General features: G+C 39.8%; 1 protein-coding gene across 1 annotated transcript in view; it reads right to left on the reverse strand.

Annotated features, from left to right (window-relative positions):
• Window positions 1-3985: 3985 nt before the first annotated feature.
• Window positions 3986-19127, reverse strand: part of CCND1 (cyclin D1) — a 197033-nt gene continuing 181891 nt past the window's right edge. Inside the window, exons 5-6 of the mRNA XM_056850736.1 lie at window positions 16135-16283; window positions 3986-5666 (exon numbers count right to left, since the gene is read on the reverse strand). Of these exons, the coding sequence (XP_056706714.1) occupies window positions 5511-5666; window positions 16135-16283 (305 nt within the window). The 3' untranslated portion in view covers window positions 3986-5510. The remainder of the gene's footprint in view (window positions 5667-16134; window positions 16284-19127) is intronic.

Genomic DNA, 19127 nt, shown 5'->3' on the forward strand with positions numbered 1-19127 from the left:
ACCTCACAGGGTGTCTGTTGTGGGGAGGGGAAGAGAAGGTGCTTGTAAGCTGGTTTGATTTTTCCTAAAGTGGTAGAGAAGTCAGCATATAAAAACCAACTCTTCTTCTTTCTTCGTCCTTTTAAAGCTCTATATCTTCCTTGAGATGAAGTGACCAGTACACAATATTGTAAACATGGCCACACAACAGATTTATATAATATTACACTTGCTGATTTCCCCCCTGCTGTTAGAAAGAAAACATAAAATACCTGAAATGAGCTTAAAATGTGCTTTCTGTCCCAGTCACACACGTCAATGTACAATGAATATTTTGGGGGATTTTGCTGGTTTGATAGCCATCTAGTGAGTACTGCCCCTCCCCCATATTTAAGCTCTTTCAGTATGAAACATGCACCATCACATTTTTGTTTTTTTAAAAAACACCTTTTATTAAGACCACCCATAAGAGCACACACCAGGGTGCAGACATTTTAAGTTCTCTAAAAGTTTTCATCAGGCTGGATGTTTGGTGCACAAAAAAAGAGGAAAATAAGTTGCTTCAAGACATATAGTGCTGAAGCACAAGGTCTGCAGCTGCCTCAGAATGGAAAACAGGATGCACTGCAGACTGGCTGTGCAGTCCTATACAAACTTACTCATACCGTATCTAAGCCCACTAAAATCACTGTATACAATTGCAATGTACTTTGGATTTGCCTAGATGGTGCTGGGTGTAAAATAGGTTTATAAATTAAAACAAATTGCTGGGAGAAAGAAGGGGAAAAATGACAACTTCTCTTCGAGAATATGAAAGGCAGTCCCAACACAAAATGATTTTAAATGAGAGGGGCTGTGGCTCAATAGTAAAGCATACGCTTGGCATGCAGGTCCCAGATTCAATCCCAGGCATCTCCATTTAAAGGATCTGGCAGTAGGTGATGTGAAAGATCTATGCCTGAGACCCTGGAAAGCCGCTGCCAGTCTGAGTAGACAATATTGACTTTGATTAACCTGAGGGTCTGATTCAGTATAGGCAGCTTCATGTGTTCATGTGAATCACAGGTTCATAAGGTAGAGGAAATTACCCAAAAAAAGCAACAATGATGAACTCAGCCAGGTCTGATCCTATCTTTTGATATGTATATATCCTATAAAGGCTAGTTGGATTGTGCTGCTGCAGTGGTCTTGTTTGTGGCTTCCTAGAGGCACCTGGTTGGCCACTGTGTGAACAGACTGCTGGACTTGATGGGCCTTGGTCTGATCCAGCAGGGCCTTTCTTAAGGATTACTTCAGTCCAGATCTAGAGTTAAGAGTGTTTAATGGCCCACCAATTCAATGCAACATTAAACTGGAAGGTTACATGCTTGAGAAATCAAATCTTTCAAAACTCATAACAATTGCAGTTTTGATTGTGCATACCTGTCCAATACTGGGCTAGACAGGGCTTCAAATGTGGAAGAATTTTAGATGTGGAAACATTGTTGCCAACTAACTATAGAAAAGATTAGTAATGAGAAGGTAAAAGGTCTGAGGAACTAGGCAGTGAGATTCCTTGGGGAGAATATAGGGTAGCCATAATCTAGCTGTTGCCATTTTAATGTTCCCTTTGTTACGGTAGTTAGCACAACAAATTGTTCCTTGAATCTGAAACTGCTAACATATTACAAGATGGTAGCCCAAGTCTTTAAGCATCTGGTGCAAACTCTACAGAACTGGAGAATTTGAGTTAATGGGATTGTCCCAGAACTACATCTTCCTGAAAGTTTGAAGCAAAATCCAGAGCATTTCTTTACACTGGTGTGAGAGTGTAACACTTATTCTTCCTTAGCAATTGTTTTACTCGTGTACTTATTATCTCCTTTCTCCATCATAGAACTCGAGGTAGCATACTCAGGGTTCCCGTCTCCCATTCAGACAATAACCAGATACATACCTACTTAAGCTTTAATGAGATTGTGCCACCATGTGTCCTTTAACCATACTTTGAAACTGCCAGCAAACTGAGTCATACCCACACCTTTGTGTCTAGAAATAAGAAACATCGCTGCTGAAGGTAAATAGTAGTGACAGCACATGCTTGACCTACAGAAGCTCTCAGAATCAAGAACCAGCATCTCATTAACAGCTCAGATGTTTGACAGCATCTTTCTCTGACTGTCCAGAAAGCAACAAGACTGAACTAGACAAACTAGTGGTCTGACTCAGAATGGCCATTCTATATATTCAGTGGATTTGTTAACCATATTCAGCCCTATTTGATTTGTGTGTCAACCTGTAGCCATAACATCTAATGAAAATAACACAAAATACCAACACTGGGTTTTACAAATTTATTTCTAGACTTTAGGGGAGGTTCTTTTTTTCTTTTCTTTTTTTTTGCTGGAAACTTATCTGTTACAGGTCTGTTGGTGAAAATGTGCATTTCAGACCAGTGATGCCAATAAGTACAATATATAAAAAAGGTACAAATCTGAATTGCTTTGCTTTCTATCGATCGTTTTAACAATGTGACAAATAAAGCATCTCTGTTGGCACGTGAACCCGCTTATCAGCATTTGGCCTTTTAGTACATACAATACTTTAAAGAAACTTTGCAGTACACGCTGCGACTTTCAGCGAAACACATAATATAACCAACAACCACTAACTTAATAATCTTGTTTGGTTCAGAGACACAGAGATGCCACAAACAGAAGTGTCTATGAGGTAAAGCAGTAAGAAATGTTCCTGAAATTTGGACAAAACGTATCCAAGTCCTCCTGGGTCCTGCGACTGCTAGTAGCGTTACAAAGGCTGTTTTCTATCTGAATAAGCTTAGGGTGGGATGTTAACTGCATTTGCCCTCAAAATGAAGTTCTAATTCTGTTTTGGTTTAGCAGCATACAGGCAACTAGATTATTCTTCACCATACAACTCTGTTAGCTGGCTTACTTATGAGATTTACAGGTTTGTTTGTTTTAAATTAGCATTGTGCTATAATTAACATCAACAAAAACCCTAATATAACAGATTAAACACACAAAATACTTAAATTCCAGAAGATAACCTATCATACCGCATGATGATTCCCAACTGATAGGAAACACCAAAGGGCATACAAGAGTTATATTATAATGCACCTTTCATATATCAAATGTGGCTAATAACACAGCTTAAAACTACTATGATAATAAACCCCAGATCAGAAAAAGGAATCCACTTTATAAAAACATGTAACAAAAGAACCTGACATTATTCAATCTTCTGAAATGCCTGCCATCTTAACATTGGCACAAACTAGTTGCAAATCGCGAGACCCATTCAGAATAATGTCCAATGCATTTCAGCTTGCAGCAGAACTATGAGGCATTGTGAACGAACATTAAAACCTGATCTAAACACGGTTAACTGAAGAATGAGGTATTGTGAAACAGGAGCCTTTTTTGGAATAGAGCAGTAATCACATTAAGTAAAACTGATCACATAAAAAAATCTACCCAAAAAAAATGATGTCAATAATATAATTTTCTATGAGAAAATTTTAAACCTATAACATGGCAGTATATGACATTGTATAAACAAAAAAATGACCACAAAATAGCAGCAAAACACAATGACAAAGATACAGAAAAGCAATGTTAATTTTTTTTTTCAATTCATGCTGGGAATTTATCCATAGCAGCTCATAAAAAGGGGAGCATCTGCTCCTTTTTTTTTCCTTTTAAAAACATTTTTTGTTTACAATCAACACCTTAGCGGCAGTTTCTCACATACATTTTGCCATCACATTCTCCTCAAGCATCAACTTCAACAGCTATGTCCATGTCCCTTCAGCTACTTTCTACAATAATAATAAAAGATACATAGCCAAGATGTGCAAATTTTCTATTTGTAGCTAAATTAAAAAAAGGGGGGAAATACACTGGATTAAGAACTTTTTTTCAAGTACACCAATTCTACACTTTTTAACTATGGTGCTTTCTCATGTTTAGCGTTTATTTTGGAAATATCTGGGCCAATGTTAAAGTATCTTGAAATGTCCTTGTTTTGAGTCAGATGTGTTAAAATTGCAACATCGAGGGCAGAAAGATTTCATTTTTTTAGACTCAAGGGGGTGATTTATCGTACAAATTATACTGGCCTTCTGAACATCCTCTGCAATAAATATTCTTTTTAGCCTTAACTATAAATTATATATTTTAGTGTTTAAAAGCCTTCAGTTGTACAACATCTAGAGACAATTCTCAATATATGTGTCCTATAGGTAAACCTTTCGGGCCCCTAAATTTAGACTTAAAAAAACTGAGTTGGCACCAAAAGATTTCTAAGCATCTTTTCTACTGAAAAGGTTAGGAAGATATCCTGGCAATTTTGCGAATGTGTATTTTCTCACTGGAACACAACCTTCAGAAAAAAAACCCACCTTTCCTCAACACCATAGTTAAATGCACTTGCTTTGCAATTCCAAGTTTGCACACAAGCACTTTATATATATATATTTATATTTATATATATAATTTCCAAACCATTCCATTTGAAAAAAAAATTCCCACACAATAAAAACGAAAGTATTTCCTATACCTAATGAACTGAAAGTGCTTTGAAATGGAATGGTTTTAAAACAATAATAAAAGGATAAACTGTGGATTCAACCTGGACATAATTAGGCTGCGTATTCTTTTGGGTAAAAACCAGCATTTCTTCTTTTTTTTTACACAGGTCACTACAAAAATAGGAAGCTTACAAAAATATATTACGTCACTATTGTGATTTCTCTTTATTACTTGGAATGGGATGTTCGGTCTGTCCCTGGCTATGGTGAGCTGGAGCCAGAGAAGCCTTATGCACAGGTAATCCACAGGCACAGAGATTAACATATAATTATGCCGTATGCTAACATATACTAACGTAAAGGTTACATTAACCATTTATAAGGTGAAGAGGATAAAACCTAAGGGAATAAAATAACATTTACAGATGAATTATAAAGTGACTAAATGCATAAGCAAGCAAGATACAGAAAAGCCTAGAACTGCATTAAAGCTATGCTTTTTAAAGGAAAAAAACCCCAAAAACATACGTAATCTATCTAAAAAAACACCCTCTTCTACTTTAAAAATGGTTGGCTTTTTTAATATGCAACAATCAAATCTAATACCTCCCCTGGAGACATTGTGTGTGTGTGTGTGCGCGCGTGTTAATGCCTATTTTTACAACATACAGACAAAAACACTTTAATATAAAAAAAACTAGTTGATTATTATTGTATAAAATCCTCTATTTTTGTAGCGCAAACCCCTAGAGATCATGCAAATACTATGGTTTTCTTTTTAAGACAGTTGGGGGGGGAGCTGGGGTTGTCTGTTAAAAGTCACAAAAGGAAGGAAGGAATAATGAAGAAAATAATGAATGACATTTTCCCTTCTGGTATAAAAAAGTCCTGGAGAAAAGGGTTTCTGGGGGGACAAGATCCTGATTCCAACTCCTTCTCAGATGCCCTTTCTTTGTTTGCTGATGCTGCAAAGCAAACCCCAATTGCCGAAGTCCTCTTAAATATTCACATCTCTAACATCAGTGGGTGTGCAGGACAGGTCTGCTTCATCTTCAACAGTCTTTGTTTCTGAAGATACGTTGTGCTGCTGTGCCTGGCGTAGGCTAGATTCCAGGAGCGATTCTATCTGTTCCTGGCAGGCTCGTAAACAATCCTAAGAACGTTAAAGAGAAGGGGGAAATGCTTTAGGAAAATGTATAAATACCTTCTCCGAAAAGTACTGTTAACGAATCATTGCATCATCAAATCGTCCTTTATTGGCATAAAATAAAATCGAATCATTGCAGTAGATATGGCTGTGCAAATTGGCGATTAGGGCAGTGGGCACAATCCCACTCCTCTCCCTGCTCACGTTAAGTTCACACCATATGTTGTATGAACAGGCTTCAAAAAGCAGTAAAATGACTAACCCAAGAGGCAGGTTCATAAGCACTGTTGTCACAGCTTCAGAATCTTTAGTTTGTCCATTGTCTGACAGACCTCCATGCACATGTCTTAACATTTAGGTCTTAACCAGGCAGTAACTAAGTTTATGTAACTGAGGAGCCAAACAATCCAACTTCAGAGATGTTCAAACAGGGCCACGGAATTCTCATAAGTTAGCCATAAAGGTGTGTCCATGTGTCCATCAGCAATGTAGGTTTTGCAACCCCTCCCACTGAGCTTACTGTTGTTAATCCATCTCAGTTAATCAGATATGGATATTTTCGTCACTGGTTATTTTCTAGAAATTGACCAAATTGGTATCGGACAGAAGCACAGCTTGAACTTAAATAAAGGAGTGAAGGGATCAAACAATCTTGGGACCTATATACAGAACAAGTGCTCCACTAATAAGCTACCGCTCATTTCCACATTCAACTAGGGAAGTTCCTGCACTATTATTCTCAGAAGAAAAGCCAGTGAGCAAGTAGACACTGACACTGGCGTTATCATGATTAGATTATACATCTTCGTATTGCAGAAGCCTTAAGTAGATGTCCACTAGTTTTCATGCAGCAATTTGCAACTCATAACAGTCAATCTGAACACAGATGAAGCTGCCTTCTACTGAATCAGACCCTTCTTTGTTTGCTGATGCTGCAAAGCAAACCCCATTTGCTAAAGTCCACCAAGGTCAGTATTGTCTACTCTGACTGGCAGCAGCTCTCCAGGGTCTCAGGTGGAGGACTTTCACATCACCTACTGCCTGGTCCTTTCAACTGGAGATGCCGGGGATTAAACCTGGGACCTTCTGAATGCCAAGCAGACGCTCTACCTCTGAGCCATGGCCCCTCCCCAATTTGACTTCTTTCATGCAAGTTAATGTCTGTACAACACTTACAAAAAACAGAAAATACAAAAATCATTGTATCCTAACAACACCTAGACAAAAGCTCAACGTTTTGTGGGTCATCAGACAATTTGCTTCTCAGGGAGGAGTTAGAACAAGTGGCAGATTCATAAGCACTGTTGTCATGGCTTCAGAATCTTTAGTTTCTCCATTATCTGACAGACCTCCATGCACATGTCTTAACATTTAGGTCTTAACCAGGCAGTAACTAAGTTTATGTAACTGAGAAGCCAAACACTAAACAGTAGGATGTAAGTACGTAACCCACATTGTGTGTAAAGTGCCTTCAAGTCGCAGCTGACTTATGGTGATCCCTTTTGGGGTTTTCATGGCAAGAGACTAACACAGGTGGTTTTCCAGTGCCTTCCTCTGCACAGCATCCCTGGTATTCCTTGGTGGTCTCCCATCCAAATATTAACCAGGGCTGACCCTGCTTAACTTTTGAGATCTGACGAGATCAGGCTAGCCTGGGCCATCCAGGTCAGGGCCACATTACCCACATTAAAGGAAGGCTAAATCAGGTAACATTGTCCTGGAATAACAAATTGAGCCATTATTCATGCTAAACATATATGCTAGAACTGTCTTTTGGCTTGGATCCAGCACATTTCTGGCAGAAGAATTTCTACCCACAGGGCATAATTTTCTTGCCTCCCTCTTCCACTGTGGCCCAAATTGTCCACCAAAATACTGTTCCTGGGGCTCTGGGGAAGGGGGAAGCAAGGAAGTCATGCTCCATGGCAGGTAGAATGGAGCTTTGACTCTTAAAAGCCCATACCCTTAAAATCATGTTGGTCTCTAAGGTGCTCCTGGACTCCAATCTAGCTGCTCCATGGAAATCTAGCTGCTTCCATAAAAGGAAATGCTGTGCTAGATTCAAGCCTTTGACTCTAATCCAATGGCTACTGAATTCACTTAAAGAAATAGAATTTTCAGATATAAACAGGGGAGGGGAGGTGGCATGGTATAGCCTGACCACGTCAAATCTCAGAAGCAAAGAAGGGTCAGTATTTTGATGGGAGACCACCAAGGAAGACTCTGCAGAGGAAGGCAATGTCAAACCAACTGTGCTTCTCACTTCCCTTGGAAGCCCCTTGCTGGGGTCACCATACGTTGGTTGTGACTCGACAGGACATACATGCACAGTGTAAGTTTTTACTACATTTTTAAACTACCACTATACGTCAAACTGTAATCTTACTCTGAAAATATGGCTACCATTTAGATACTAACACATCAAAGTGCTTTTTATATATAAGCAGTCTATCGGGGGGAAAATGCCTTGTCACTTTATAGCATAAATTAGAGCATTCAAAGAACACAAAATAGTATTGAGAGGAAAAGAGCAAAAGCAAGACCAATCTTACGGCCTCTCTGACAAATATAGTGTGACATGAGCTTTCAGAATACATTTAAGGGGCCATTCCTTGTTTCTGCAGCAGCCTAGCATGGTTATTTTTTTTAAAAAATTGTCCTAGTAGCGACAGGTGTACCAATTGTCGAGTCACAGGAATTAGAAATGGAACGAGAGCCCCGTTAATCACCAAAACGTGGATTCCTGTGAATCAGTGTGACACCTTCTTCGGTGCCAAGAGTGCAGCCACTTGGAGCAACAGGGAACAGATGCATTAAACAGGGAAAAACAAACAATCTCACAGTAGTTTGCGCAAACTTTTTTCCTGGCTCAATGTTTACTCCTGCCTTTCTCACAAACAACGTCCAGCTTCTCTCAACACGTTTAGCTCCGTGCATTAAGAACTCTGAAGTTTCCTTTTGGGGTTGCCTTTCTGATTTAACCTTGCGGTGAACTCAGTCTTCCATGATAAATTGCCATCAAAAGTGTTAGGATGTGCATGACTGAGAATGAATGTTGTTTTCTTGAGATGGTGACCTGCCTGCTGTTTTCTTTATTTTCCTGTTTCAATTCTGCCTCCATTCAGAAGCTTCTTGTGTGATCTACCAGCTTTTCACTGCTTCTGCTACCACAAGAATCTTGTCTACCACATGGCATTGGGGGTAAAATAAGATTAAAAACCCAAGCAAACAATTCTCAGCAAGTCTCTTCTGAGAGAGAGGGAGGTTAATCCTACCTCTAAGCAGATCAGACCATCAGTTACAGCTCACTGAAAACAAATAACCTTTGACCTTTACTGGTTTAAACTCTAGTGTAATATTTCCTCTTGACAGAAACACAGTATTTTAAATAGCAAAGAGAAACACACTATATCCTAAAGTCATTATGCTGTAGGCTGCCTACATACCATAGGCCTTTCTCAGCAGAGACATTAATATGGTGTCTCTGACCCCGCACATTCTTATTTAAATTCCAGAAACGATTCACCTAAGAAACGAATACAAGAACTAGGCTTCCATAAAGTTTTTTTTTTTTTTTTTAAGAAATGTCTTTCACTTCCAGGAACTTTTTGAGTTTTTCAGCTGTAATTATGTGATAAATTCAAGAGACTGAAAGAAAATTCAAGAGATTGAAAGAAACCAATTCATATCTGTCTCGGAGTAGTTTAAATCCTGGCTCCATATCTGTGAAACTTTTATCACTGACAATCTCCCACTGAGAGTCAGTAAAGTATGCAGCTGAGCTAGCTTCTCCTATAAAATTAAATAGACAGGTCTGCATATCCTGCCAGTATGATATAATGGTTTGAGAATTGGACTTAACCTGGGAAGACCCAGGTTCAAATCTCCACTAAGCTATATAGCTTACTAAGTGATTTTGGGCCAGTCACTGTCTCTTAGCTTAACTTGCCTTACACTTGATTGTTGTGAGCATAAAAGTAGGGGCCATGTAAATCACTGAGCCTTTTTGCAGGAAGGGTGAATTAAAAATGTAATCAAGTACAATGATCAGTAATATACATATATTTACTTAAAACATTTATATCCTGCCTTATCTCCCTGGATTCAAGGCAGTGAAGAAAACGGTCTTGAACCTAAAGACTGGGACAAGAATCCAGAGTTTCTCTGAAAATAATAGGAGTCACTGCTTTCTTCCATGAATCCAGTTTGTAGAACAGAACAACACTGTTTCCCCTCTGCATTTCTTTCTTCTGCAGTCCTTCCCCAATCCCCTTATAATTTTGGTCTCTATGTTGTCCCGGTTTTTCCAATGGAAATGCTGGAAAATTTTGGGGAACATCAAGAAAAACCTCCAATGAAATATTTGCTGTTAAGAATGAGTAAAATGCTTTTCGAGACAAGGTTTTTCTCACTCAAAATATATAACATAAAAAAGACTTTTGGGGACCTTTTAGAATAACCGAAATTAGAGGTACCCAAAAAGTGTAGCGTGAAAATGTTTATGTAAGACAATCTCCATGGAATGGTATGGTATAGCCTGATCTTGTCAGATTTCGGAAACTAAGCAGGGTCGGTACTTGGAAGGGATACCTCCAAGGAAGATTCTGGCAAACCACCTCTGCTTAATCACTTGCCTTGAAAACCCCACCAGGGGTCACTATAAGTCAGCGGCAACTTGGCTGCACTTTACAAGCACACAAGCCAAAGTACAGCATTGGATAATGGTAATTCATGCATACTGTGGACATATACAACATTTTTAATATTCAAATAATGTTTGCAACAATTAATGTGTTATAAGGTGTTTGAGGATAAAAAATGAAAGGGATCAGTATTTTCAATGTTATGAAGTTTAACTCATTATCCAGATATGCTGGTAACCCTACCTATTGTGATTATAGGAGTGTTTCTGTCGAAACAGTACTCCCTTTTTTAAACTACTGAATTTGTACTCTACTTTTAACATTAAAGATAGATATGCTATGGTAGTATAGGGTGCAGCAGTTTGCAACTTCTTCTCAAGTACTGGGTATACTTGTTTCTTTTAGAAAATGATACATTTATATTTTAAAATTCCATAAATATGCCAAATAGCACAATTTCATATGCTAACTTATCAATTATGTACTTTATGTTGTTAAATAAACAAAGGAAGTCTACGTTTTATAGGAAAGTATCGAATTTATTTCAACTTCCCCCACATTTGGCCTGGAGTGTGACACCATACAGTCCACTAGGCTGTGAGCATTCCAAAGAATGGGGAGAGGAATTGACCCAGCACAAAGTAAGACATCCCCTCTCCCTGTACGATGCATGGTAAATTCAGTAGAGGGACTCTGTGCTGGGCTGTCAGGATGGGTGGAAATTACCAATATTAAATTAATGGTTTCCACCAAGAATCGTACTTGTCGGCCCTGTTTCTTTGAAAGACTATATACAAAGTATGGTCTTTATATACAAGACTCTATGCAAACATCATGTTAGACACATGGATGTATAGTGAACTCAAAGGCATATACAAGAATTCAATGTGAGTGGTCACAATCCTGCTTTCCCACTATGCAGAGACTGTACAATCATATACCTTGTTATATGAGACACAAATGTTGGAAGCAAATGGACAATTAGTGTGTTAGCTTTACAAACACAATGGAATAAAGTTTATTTAAAGTAAGACTTGATTGAGTTTAAATCCTGTTGGTTCTGTTGCCAAAGAAAACATCAATGACAAAACAGGCTTACGAGTCCTTTAGTATTTACTGCAAACTACAGACAAGGGTTTGGGTCCTATGAAATTCAAGTACCTTTGTGGTCCGCTAGTAGGACCCAACCCAAAATGATCCATGCATGAACATGTCTAAGAAATCTATTCCAGTGGTATTAAAGGATAACATGGAAATATAATCAAACGTAGCAATGTTCTGGTCTAGAAATAAGACCAAGCAAAATTCAGTTGTTTTGGATGATGGGGTCAGGAATAGACTTATGGAAGACAGCCCAAGAGTTCTGTGGTTATCAGATTTCTAATTACCACTGCTCAAAAGCAAAATGAGAAATTGGACTCCTACCAACGTAAGCTTGAGCCATAAAGAAATGTCAATTGGGTGATATTAATTTTAGTTTTTACTTTCTCGTGATTCAAGGTGAATTTTTAATTACAAAAATTCAAATTATCTGAGTCATTCATTCTGCCAAGAACTGTAAGTACATTTTAAAATGTTAATGAAATGATAATGTCTGTGAATTCTGAGCTAAGCTGCCATGCAGGCTTTTACAGATGATGAAGAAGAACGGGCCATTGAGTCACAACTAACTCATGGTTACCCCTTCTGCCAGGCATTCCAGGCATGAGATGAGCAGAGGTGGTTGGTTTGCCATTATAAAACAGACGGCTAAAATCAATGTATTCTGCATTTGAAAAACTCAATATCTGGCCTTATACAAAATCCAAGAAAAACCAAAAGGCATGTTTATAATAAAAAGGAACAGTAATACCAGCTGCAATACAGCTAATATTGGGGGAACGATGTATGCTACCCTGAGCTGCTTGGAAGAGAGGTGGAATAAACATGATAGATTGATGTTATTTGCTAAGCCATTTGTAAGAGGTACAATTTTTAAAGATTCTGTTTGTACCTGGGATTCTTAGGATTGGATCCCACAGAGGATTTCCAGAATTGGAAGGGGGGAGGGATTTTTGCAGATCTGCTGCAATCCTCCAGTTATTCCTCCTGCTGTTCAGGGGTCCCCTTTCCCCGCCAGGGTTACAGCAGGAGAGGGGCGGGGAGTCTTGATCCATGGAAATCTCTGGGAGATGGAAACCTTACTTCCCCTGTTTTAATCTTCTCGTCAATTGTGATCGGGCAAATTGAATGGCCCCTTCTGCATAACAAGGGAGTAAAGCCCTAAGCATGTCCTGGGACTTCTATACTAAATCAGCATCCTGTGTTGTTTAACACCCACCCCCCCCCCCCCGCATAACCTCCAATGCCCTGGAGGGATAAAATTGAGAACCCTGGTGCAGATTTTCTAATGCACACTGAAAGGGGTTTGCTGGATGCTCTTTTGAACACTGCTCCACCAACCACTCCTAAATGATTATAGACTGGATTAACAAACAAACAACTCCATGATTGTTATGTAAATAGCTAACAATATGCAAGTTTGTACAGGCACTAGCAGAAGAGTACATGCAGTGCCACAATGAACAGGTACGACAGCACTTCCTGATTCTACTACATCTTTGGATTTAGTTTCACTTTTCTGGTGCGAGGTGTAAAATAGTCCTTTTTAAACAGAAGATGCCTTCCACATATTGAAAGGCACCTTTGGATCCAACCATTACACTTTCAGCTATAAAACTCCTGCTGTTTGAAAAAGCATTTTGACATTGACCAGGTCACAAAAAGAACACATTTTTCCACCTGGCTCAGAGGTCTGTAATGTGAAAGAATCGAAGTCTCAATGTTATGTACCAATAAAGATTAAATATTATTTTCTTTTAAATCAGATATTCACTATCAGCACAAGATATCAGGTCTCTCAGCTGGTGTTAAGTACCCAATTCAAATGTCACATGAAGCTGCCTTATACTGAATCAGACCCTTGGTCCATCAAAGTCAGTATTGTCTACTCAGACTGGCAGCGGCTCTCCAGGGTCTCAAGGCAGAGGTCTTTCACATCAACTACTTGCCTAGTCCCTTTAACTGGAGATGCTGGGGATTGAACCCGGGACCTTCTGCATGCTAAGCAGATGCTCCACAAACTGAGCCACATTACATAAGGCCAATTACATAGTTAAGAACCTGTATTGTTCAAAGACAGGTTGTCATGTTTGCAAATTTAATGCTGGGGCACATACAGCATCACTGTGTTTGAATGAGCAAAGCCTGCAGCAGTAAACTGAGGCTGCTGCCTAAAAGGGCAGTCCTGTATACTCTGAAGTTATACTGCATACTCTGACACCCACCCGCAAGACTACCCCAGAAATTTGGCAAGTGCCTGAAGCCTGTTTTTCAGATCCCACTCCCTCTCAGCAATACCACTTTATGCCCTCCATTCAAGGTAATGGAGGCCTATTTGGGAGACTTGCAAAGATTGCACAAAAATGAATTAGCAGGAGTCTGGACGTTAGGCAATCAGACTACTGAACACATGACACAGAAGCAAGTCACGCTGCTTTCAGTGGAATGTGTTTCCACTCAAGGAGCAAGGAAGTGTTTCTACAGAGAATCTGCTCGCTCCATAGTTTGATACTTCTGCATCCCACTGTCAATTCAGAAGGAATCACCCAGAAAAGCAGGTAGGATGTGATATGGCAGCAACTTTTGCCAACAGGACACCTTGGCTTGTGCAAATTGCTCGTCTCAGGCTGGTTCTGCGGCAGTTTCTTTCACTATGCACAGAAGCAGTGGACCAGCCCAGGCAGAGTTCATGGTATGTGTGGCTTGCAATGATCCCTAGAAAAGACTCCATAAACCTGCCCTAAGTTTATTAAATTACGCAACAACACTGTAAAAGGCAAAAATAACAGAATGCAGTGATGAAGCAAGCATTAGCAATCGAAATTCCATAATGTTCCATTCATTATGAATTCCCAGTATGTACAGGGACCTAAACATTGTTTTTCTACAGATCTCTTATATTTTGTATATTTATGGACATATAAAATGGAAACTTTAGCCCTGCCTACCACATGGCTGACTTTATTTGACTCATTGTTGGCACTTGGAGACCTCACAAGAACCTTTTTTCAAACATCTATTTATTGGTCTTCCACATTGTTCCAACACAAAGCTAAACTCTGCCCCAACTTCACACACCATTAGGGCATGGATCATTGACTTTAGGTCTTCCTTGTAGGCTCCCTTCCTGCCCATTCATTCATGAAAGGTTTATTGCTCACCAGTTACTGATGAGCATCTCCAGGAAGCTGCAGGACTTAAACAAAAAAGAAAGGGAGGGAGAAGGAGAGAATCCTAGGACCATCTACCTTTTCACATAATGGCACAAACATGGCTAAAAAAATAAAGAATTCAGTAGCATCTACAGTACAGGCCTAGCACGTGATACACCGTTTTGATTATTTGAACCCCCTTAAGAATAGTTTTTCACACCATTTAACATAACAAAGAGCCCCAAGAGTGGTCAAAACAAAGGTAAGGAGCCCAAGATCCCATAATAAAGAGCCCCAAAAGTAGTCAAAACAAAGGTAGGGATCCCATTAGGTCAATTTATTGCAATTAAGTAAAAGTAATTGCAATAAATTGACCTAATGGGATCTTTACCTTTGTTTTGACCACTCTTGGGGCTCTTTGTTATGGTAAATGGTGTGAAAAACTATTCTTAAGGGGGTTCAAATGAACAAAATGGTGTATAGCCCTGTACTGTAGACGCTACTGAATTCCTCTTTATTTTTAAAGCATTGTGTTCTATAGAACAAATCAATACAGGCACAGCAACTGTCTATGTAATTTGATTGATTAAGATTCCCTTCCTTCCTTCCTTCCTTCCTTGAGGCTGGATCCAGCGCACCTGCACAAGTGGAAACACAAGAAAAAGACTGCTGTGGCCCCTCGCACTACGTCAATTTATTGCATCAATGCTTGAATTTCTACTTGTGTGAGACCCTGTGCAACCAATCCCAGGGTTTCAGGAAGTGAACCCAGCATCTTCTTCACTCTCAAAATGGCTCCCTGAGGTACAGTATGGGAGAAGGAGGAGCTTGTTGCACAAAATCTTGTGTGTCTATGAAATGTACATGAGCAAACTAGGATGGGAGAGGAAGATGTTGCAAAAGATATTGTGCAATCCTTTCTGCAAGCACACCTATGTTTCTTTTTCCATTTGCGCATTGCTGGGTAGAACCCACAGGGTTTCATTAGGAAGCTTAGAACAAGAAAAAAAGATTCAGCCTGTGCAATGTTACCTGTGGTTACTAATATACATGTTAACTGCTGGAGAAGATGACAAAAAAATACCCATTGAAAACAAAACGACTTTCACCCAAACAGAATTGATGTCACATTGATATTATGTCGCTTTACATGCACAGCCAGCATACAAGAGCCGACATGGTGCAGTAGTTAAGAGTGGCGTCCTCTAATCTGGAGTGTGTGTGTGTTAAGTGCCATCAAGTCGCTTCCGACTCATGGCGACCCTATGAATGAGTCCTCCAAAATGTCCTATCCCCAACCTTTCTGCAAGCACACCTATGTTTCTAATCTGGAGTACTCGGTTCAATTCCCCACTCCTCCACATGAAGCCTGCTGGGTGATGTTGGGCCAGTCACAGTTCTCTCAGAACTCTCTCAGCCCTCGCGGAGGCAGGCAATGCCAAACCACCTGTGAACGTCTCTTGCCTTGAAAATCCTATGGAGTCGCCAAGTCAGCTGCGCCTCAACGGCCCACACACACACAGACAGACACGTCTGCACAATCCAACACATTAGTTTCAGGTGACCAGAATTACTTACCGGATCACATTTGATAACTTTTGATAGGAAATGTGTGAGACACTGATATGAGAGGAAAGTGTTCGTGTTTCCAAGGTGGAGGCCTTGCACAGCTGCGACCACGCTACCAGCAGCAATCATGGAAGGTGGGTTTGAAATAAACTTAACATCTGTTGGGAAACAAAAAAAGAAACAGAGGTGAGCCTGTTTATAATTCCACTTTTGGGGATACACATAAATGAAACCTGCTATTAATGGGGTGGACATGCATGACAAGATGCAGGTAAAGGCAACGTAAGTATGTGCTGCTGTGCCTATGAACACGGCCTTCTAGGCCGATTTTCCTTTTAAAAGAAAAAGGTTGAGAAGGCCACGTATTCCTTTGCAAGGATACTTACTTCAGTATTGGACACATAAATGGATAACTAACACTTGTAAACACTTCTGTGCAAAGTTATTCCAATCTAAACTTGCTGAAATCAAGTGGCTTAAGACTGGTTAACTCGGGATTGCACAGCTTCCTCAGATGTTGTGTTCACCAGTGTATTTAGAAAATTTTAGCTTCCACCTGTCAGCTAAAACATGCAGAGTAGAGTACTAAGAAGAATAAAAATAATTTTAAAAAATAAATAAAACCAGGCACACAAACATGAACTAGCAGCAGCAATTACAAACAGAAAAAAGCAGCAGCAGCATAGAATAAAAGGATTATCAACAGTATTCAAAACACTAGAGAACAGGAGTGGATTTTGCCAGAGAAGATGGAGGTTCACCTGCCTAGGGTGCAAGTTTCAAAATATCGGCATCACCATAGGAAAAGACCCTCTTGTCTGGCAGCAGCCTGCCACGCCTGGGAAGGCAAGAGACTTGTACAAAGGCCTCCTATGAACTTCTTAATGGATGGGCAGGTTCATGATGGGTTTTTAGATATCCAGGCTTGTTTTTTAAAAGCACTTTTAATTGAGCCTTGAAAAAGAAGTCAGTGGAGCTAAAGTGTCTAAACTCAGCCTTACAGGCAACCCATCACAGTAAATGAGCTACAGACAAGCCCATGAGACAGGCAGGTGCATAGACTGCAGGAGGAGTTATGGCACAGTGGTTGGAATTCTACCCTTGAAGTAGAGGAATTCCCTTGGAAATCTTCTACAGGTCCTGGAACCATCTAGGCCCAGTGCAGGGGACTGAAGTGGGAGGGCAAAATTAGCCAAAATTCATCTCCCCCTCTACTCCTCCACTAGGAATCAAGGTTTGGATCCAACCCTGTATATACTTAGGTAGTTCTCTTAATTTTGCTTCCTTCTGCTTCCTAGTCAAACTGATCATTTCATCAATGAACTTCATGCAAAAGAGCATCTAACAACCCCACTGAGCACAATGAGACTCTTTGTATGGGAATAGGATCACAGCCCAAGGAATCAATGTTGAACACGACGGGTTGGATTCAAATGTCAAATGAGAAATCTTTCTCCAATGGAAAACTTTCTCCACCCAAGGAAGACTATTCACTTAGCAACAGGGAATCCTTGCATCCAACCACTGGGCGTTTATTTATGAATAAAAATGCTTTGGCTCAAAATCTCGCACTCCTTATGAAGGGAATGGTAAATATGCAAGGGTTCAAATTCTCAAACTCACAACTAAGTGGATAAACTAGATTTAAACGAGCGCTTCCCCTTTGCAAATGTTCTGCTTCAACCTTTTCTCTTATCACCGACTAATCTCTATCTTGGCAACGGGGATTTAAGTAAATGTGGCATAACTAAGTGAAGGGGGTCTCAAGACCTGGCAGACAATCAGTTACATTCTGATGTGACACCATGCTGACAGGAGCCTGGGCCCACTTCCAGACTGCCTTGCTGTAGGTCTCGCTACTAAGCCCCTCCCAGGATTGCCAGGCCTATAACTGCAACTGAAACGATATTCCCCCTTTTTTTAAAAAGTCATAATTTATATTTCTAGCCTTTGGTCTCTTTTCCTGTATCTGGCCATCTCATGCATTTGACCACAACCGGGAAAAGACGAGGAACATGACTCCAAATCTAACAGTAAAGGTGAAAGCAGAAAATGCCAACTGTCTGTACAGCTGTTTAGCAACAATCCTAGCAGCCTGCTACCAACACACCTTCTCACTTGATGGGAGAAATCCATTCCCCAGAACCATCAATGCCAATCTTTATTTGCATTCCAACAGGCTGCTATTGAAGTGTTTTGGACACAAAACCCAAAAATGACAGGTATGTTATCGACAAAATGGTCTGGATAATATTAAAATACTTTTTATTTCTCTGTTCACTGTCAAAGATAGTATATGTATCCTATTTTAATTTATAATTCTATGCCCCTTTTAATTGGGCAATCTGCTTCATGGAAGGGGTGGGGTTCACAATTTGGTAGCGGCAACAGACTACCAATGGATGATTTCATCAGTAATAAGGCAATGAACTGATGGATCAGACTGATCTCTGAAAGCAGTCCATAGGTACCACTTAACCATTTTGCTATGTCTGAAAACACCTTCCTACCTATTCATATTTTCACATTTACCAGAAAGAGATGTTATAATCCCAATATTGGTTTCTTGCTAATCATATAAAACTCACCAAACAAATTACTAGTGGTTACTCTTCAAAAGAGTGAAGAAACATATTCTGCTTGTTAAATGTTTTGATTGTTCAGCTTAATCCCAATTTGGTGTTCGGCAGGTGCCCAGTTGGGGAAAACTTATTCTAGCATTTAGATGTGGAACAAATGTCCCACGTTCTAAAGGAACGGTCAAGATTCATGCGATCATTCAAACGATAGCAAGTTTGGGAAATCCAGAAAGTATTTCCTTTTAAGGGGGCAATATAACTAGGAACATGAAACCTAGTCACACACTCTTTCTTTCCCAGTTGGAAAAGTGATAATGGAGTTTAAATGACCAGCTTGTGTCTGTCCCCATAACCACTCCAGACAAGCGGCATGGACAGACTTTTTGTTGCGATACAGCAAGGAATTATTTGAGGCAGAGACCA

This window comes from Euleptes europaea, chromosome 6 (genome assembly GCF_029931775.1).
Source record: "Euleptes europaea isolate rEulEur1 chromosome 6, rEulEur1.hap1, whole genome shotgun sequence".
Taxonomy (NCBI): domain Eukaryota; kingdom Metazoa; phylum Chordata; class Lepidosauria; order Squamata; family Sphaerodactylidae; genus Euleptes; species Euleptes europaea.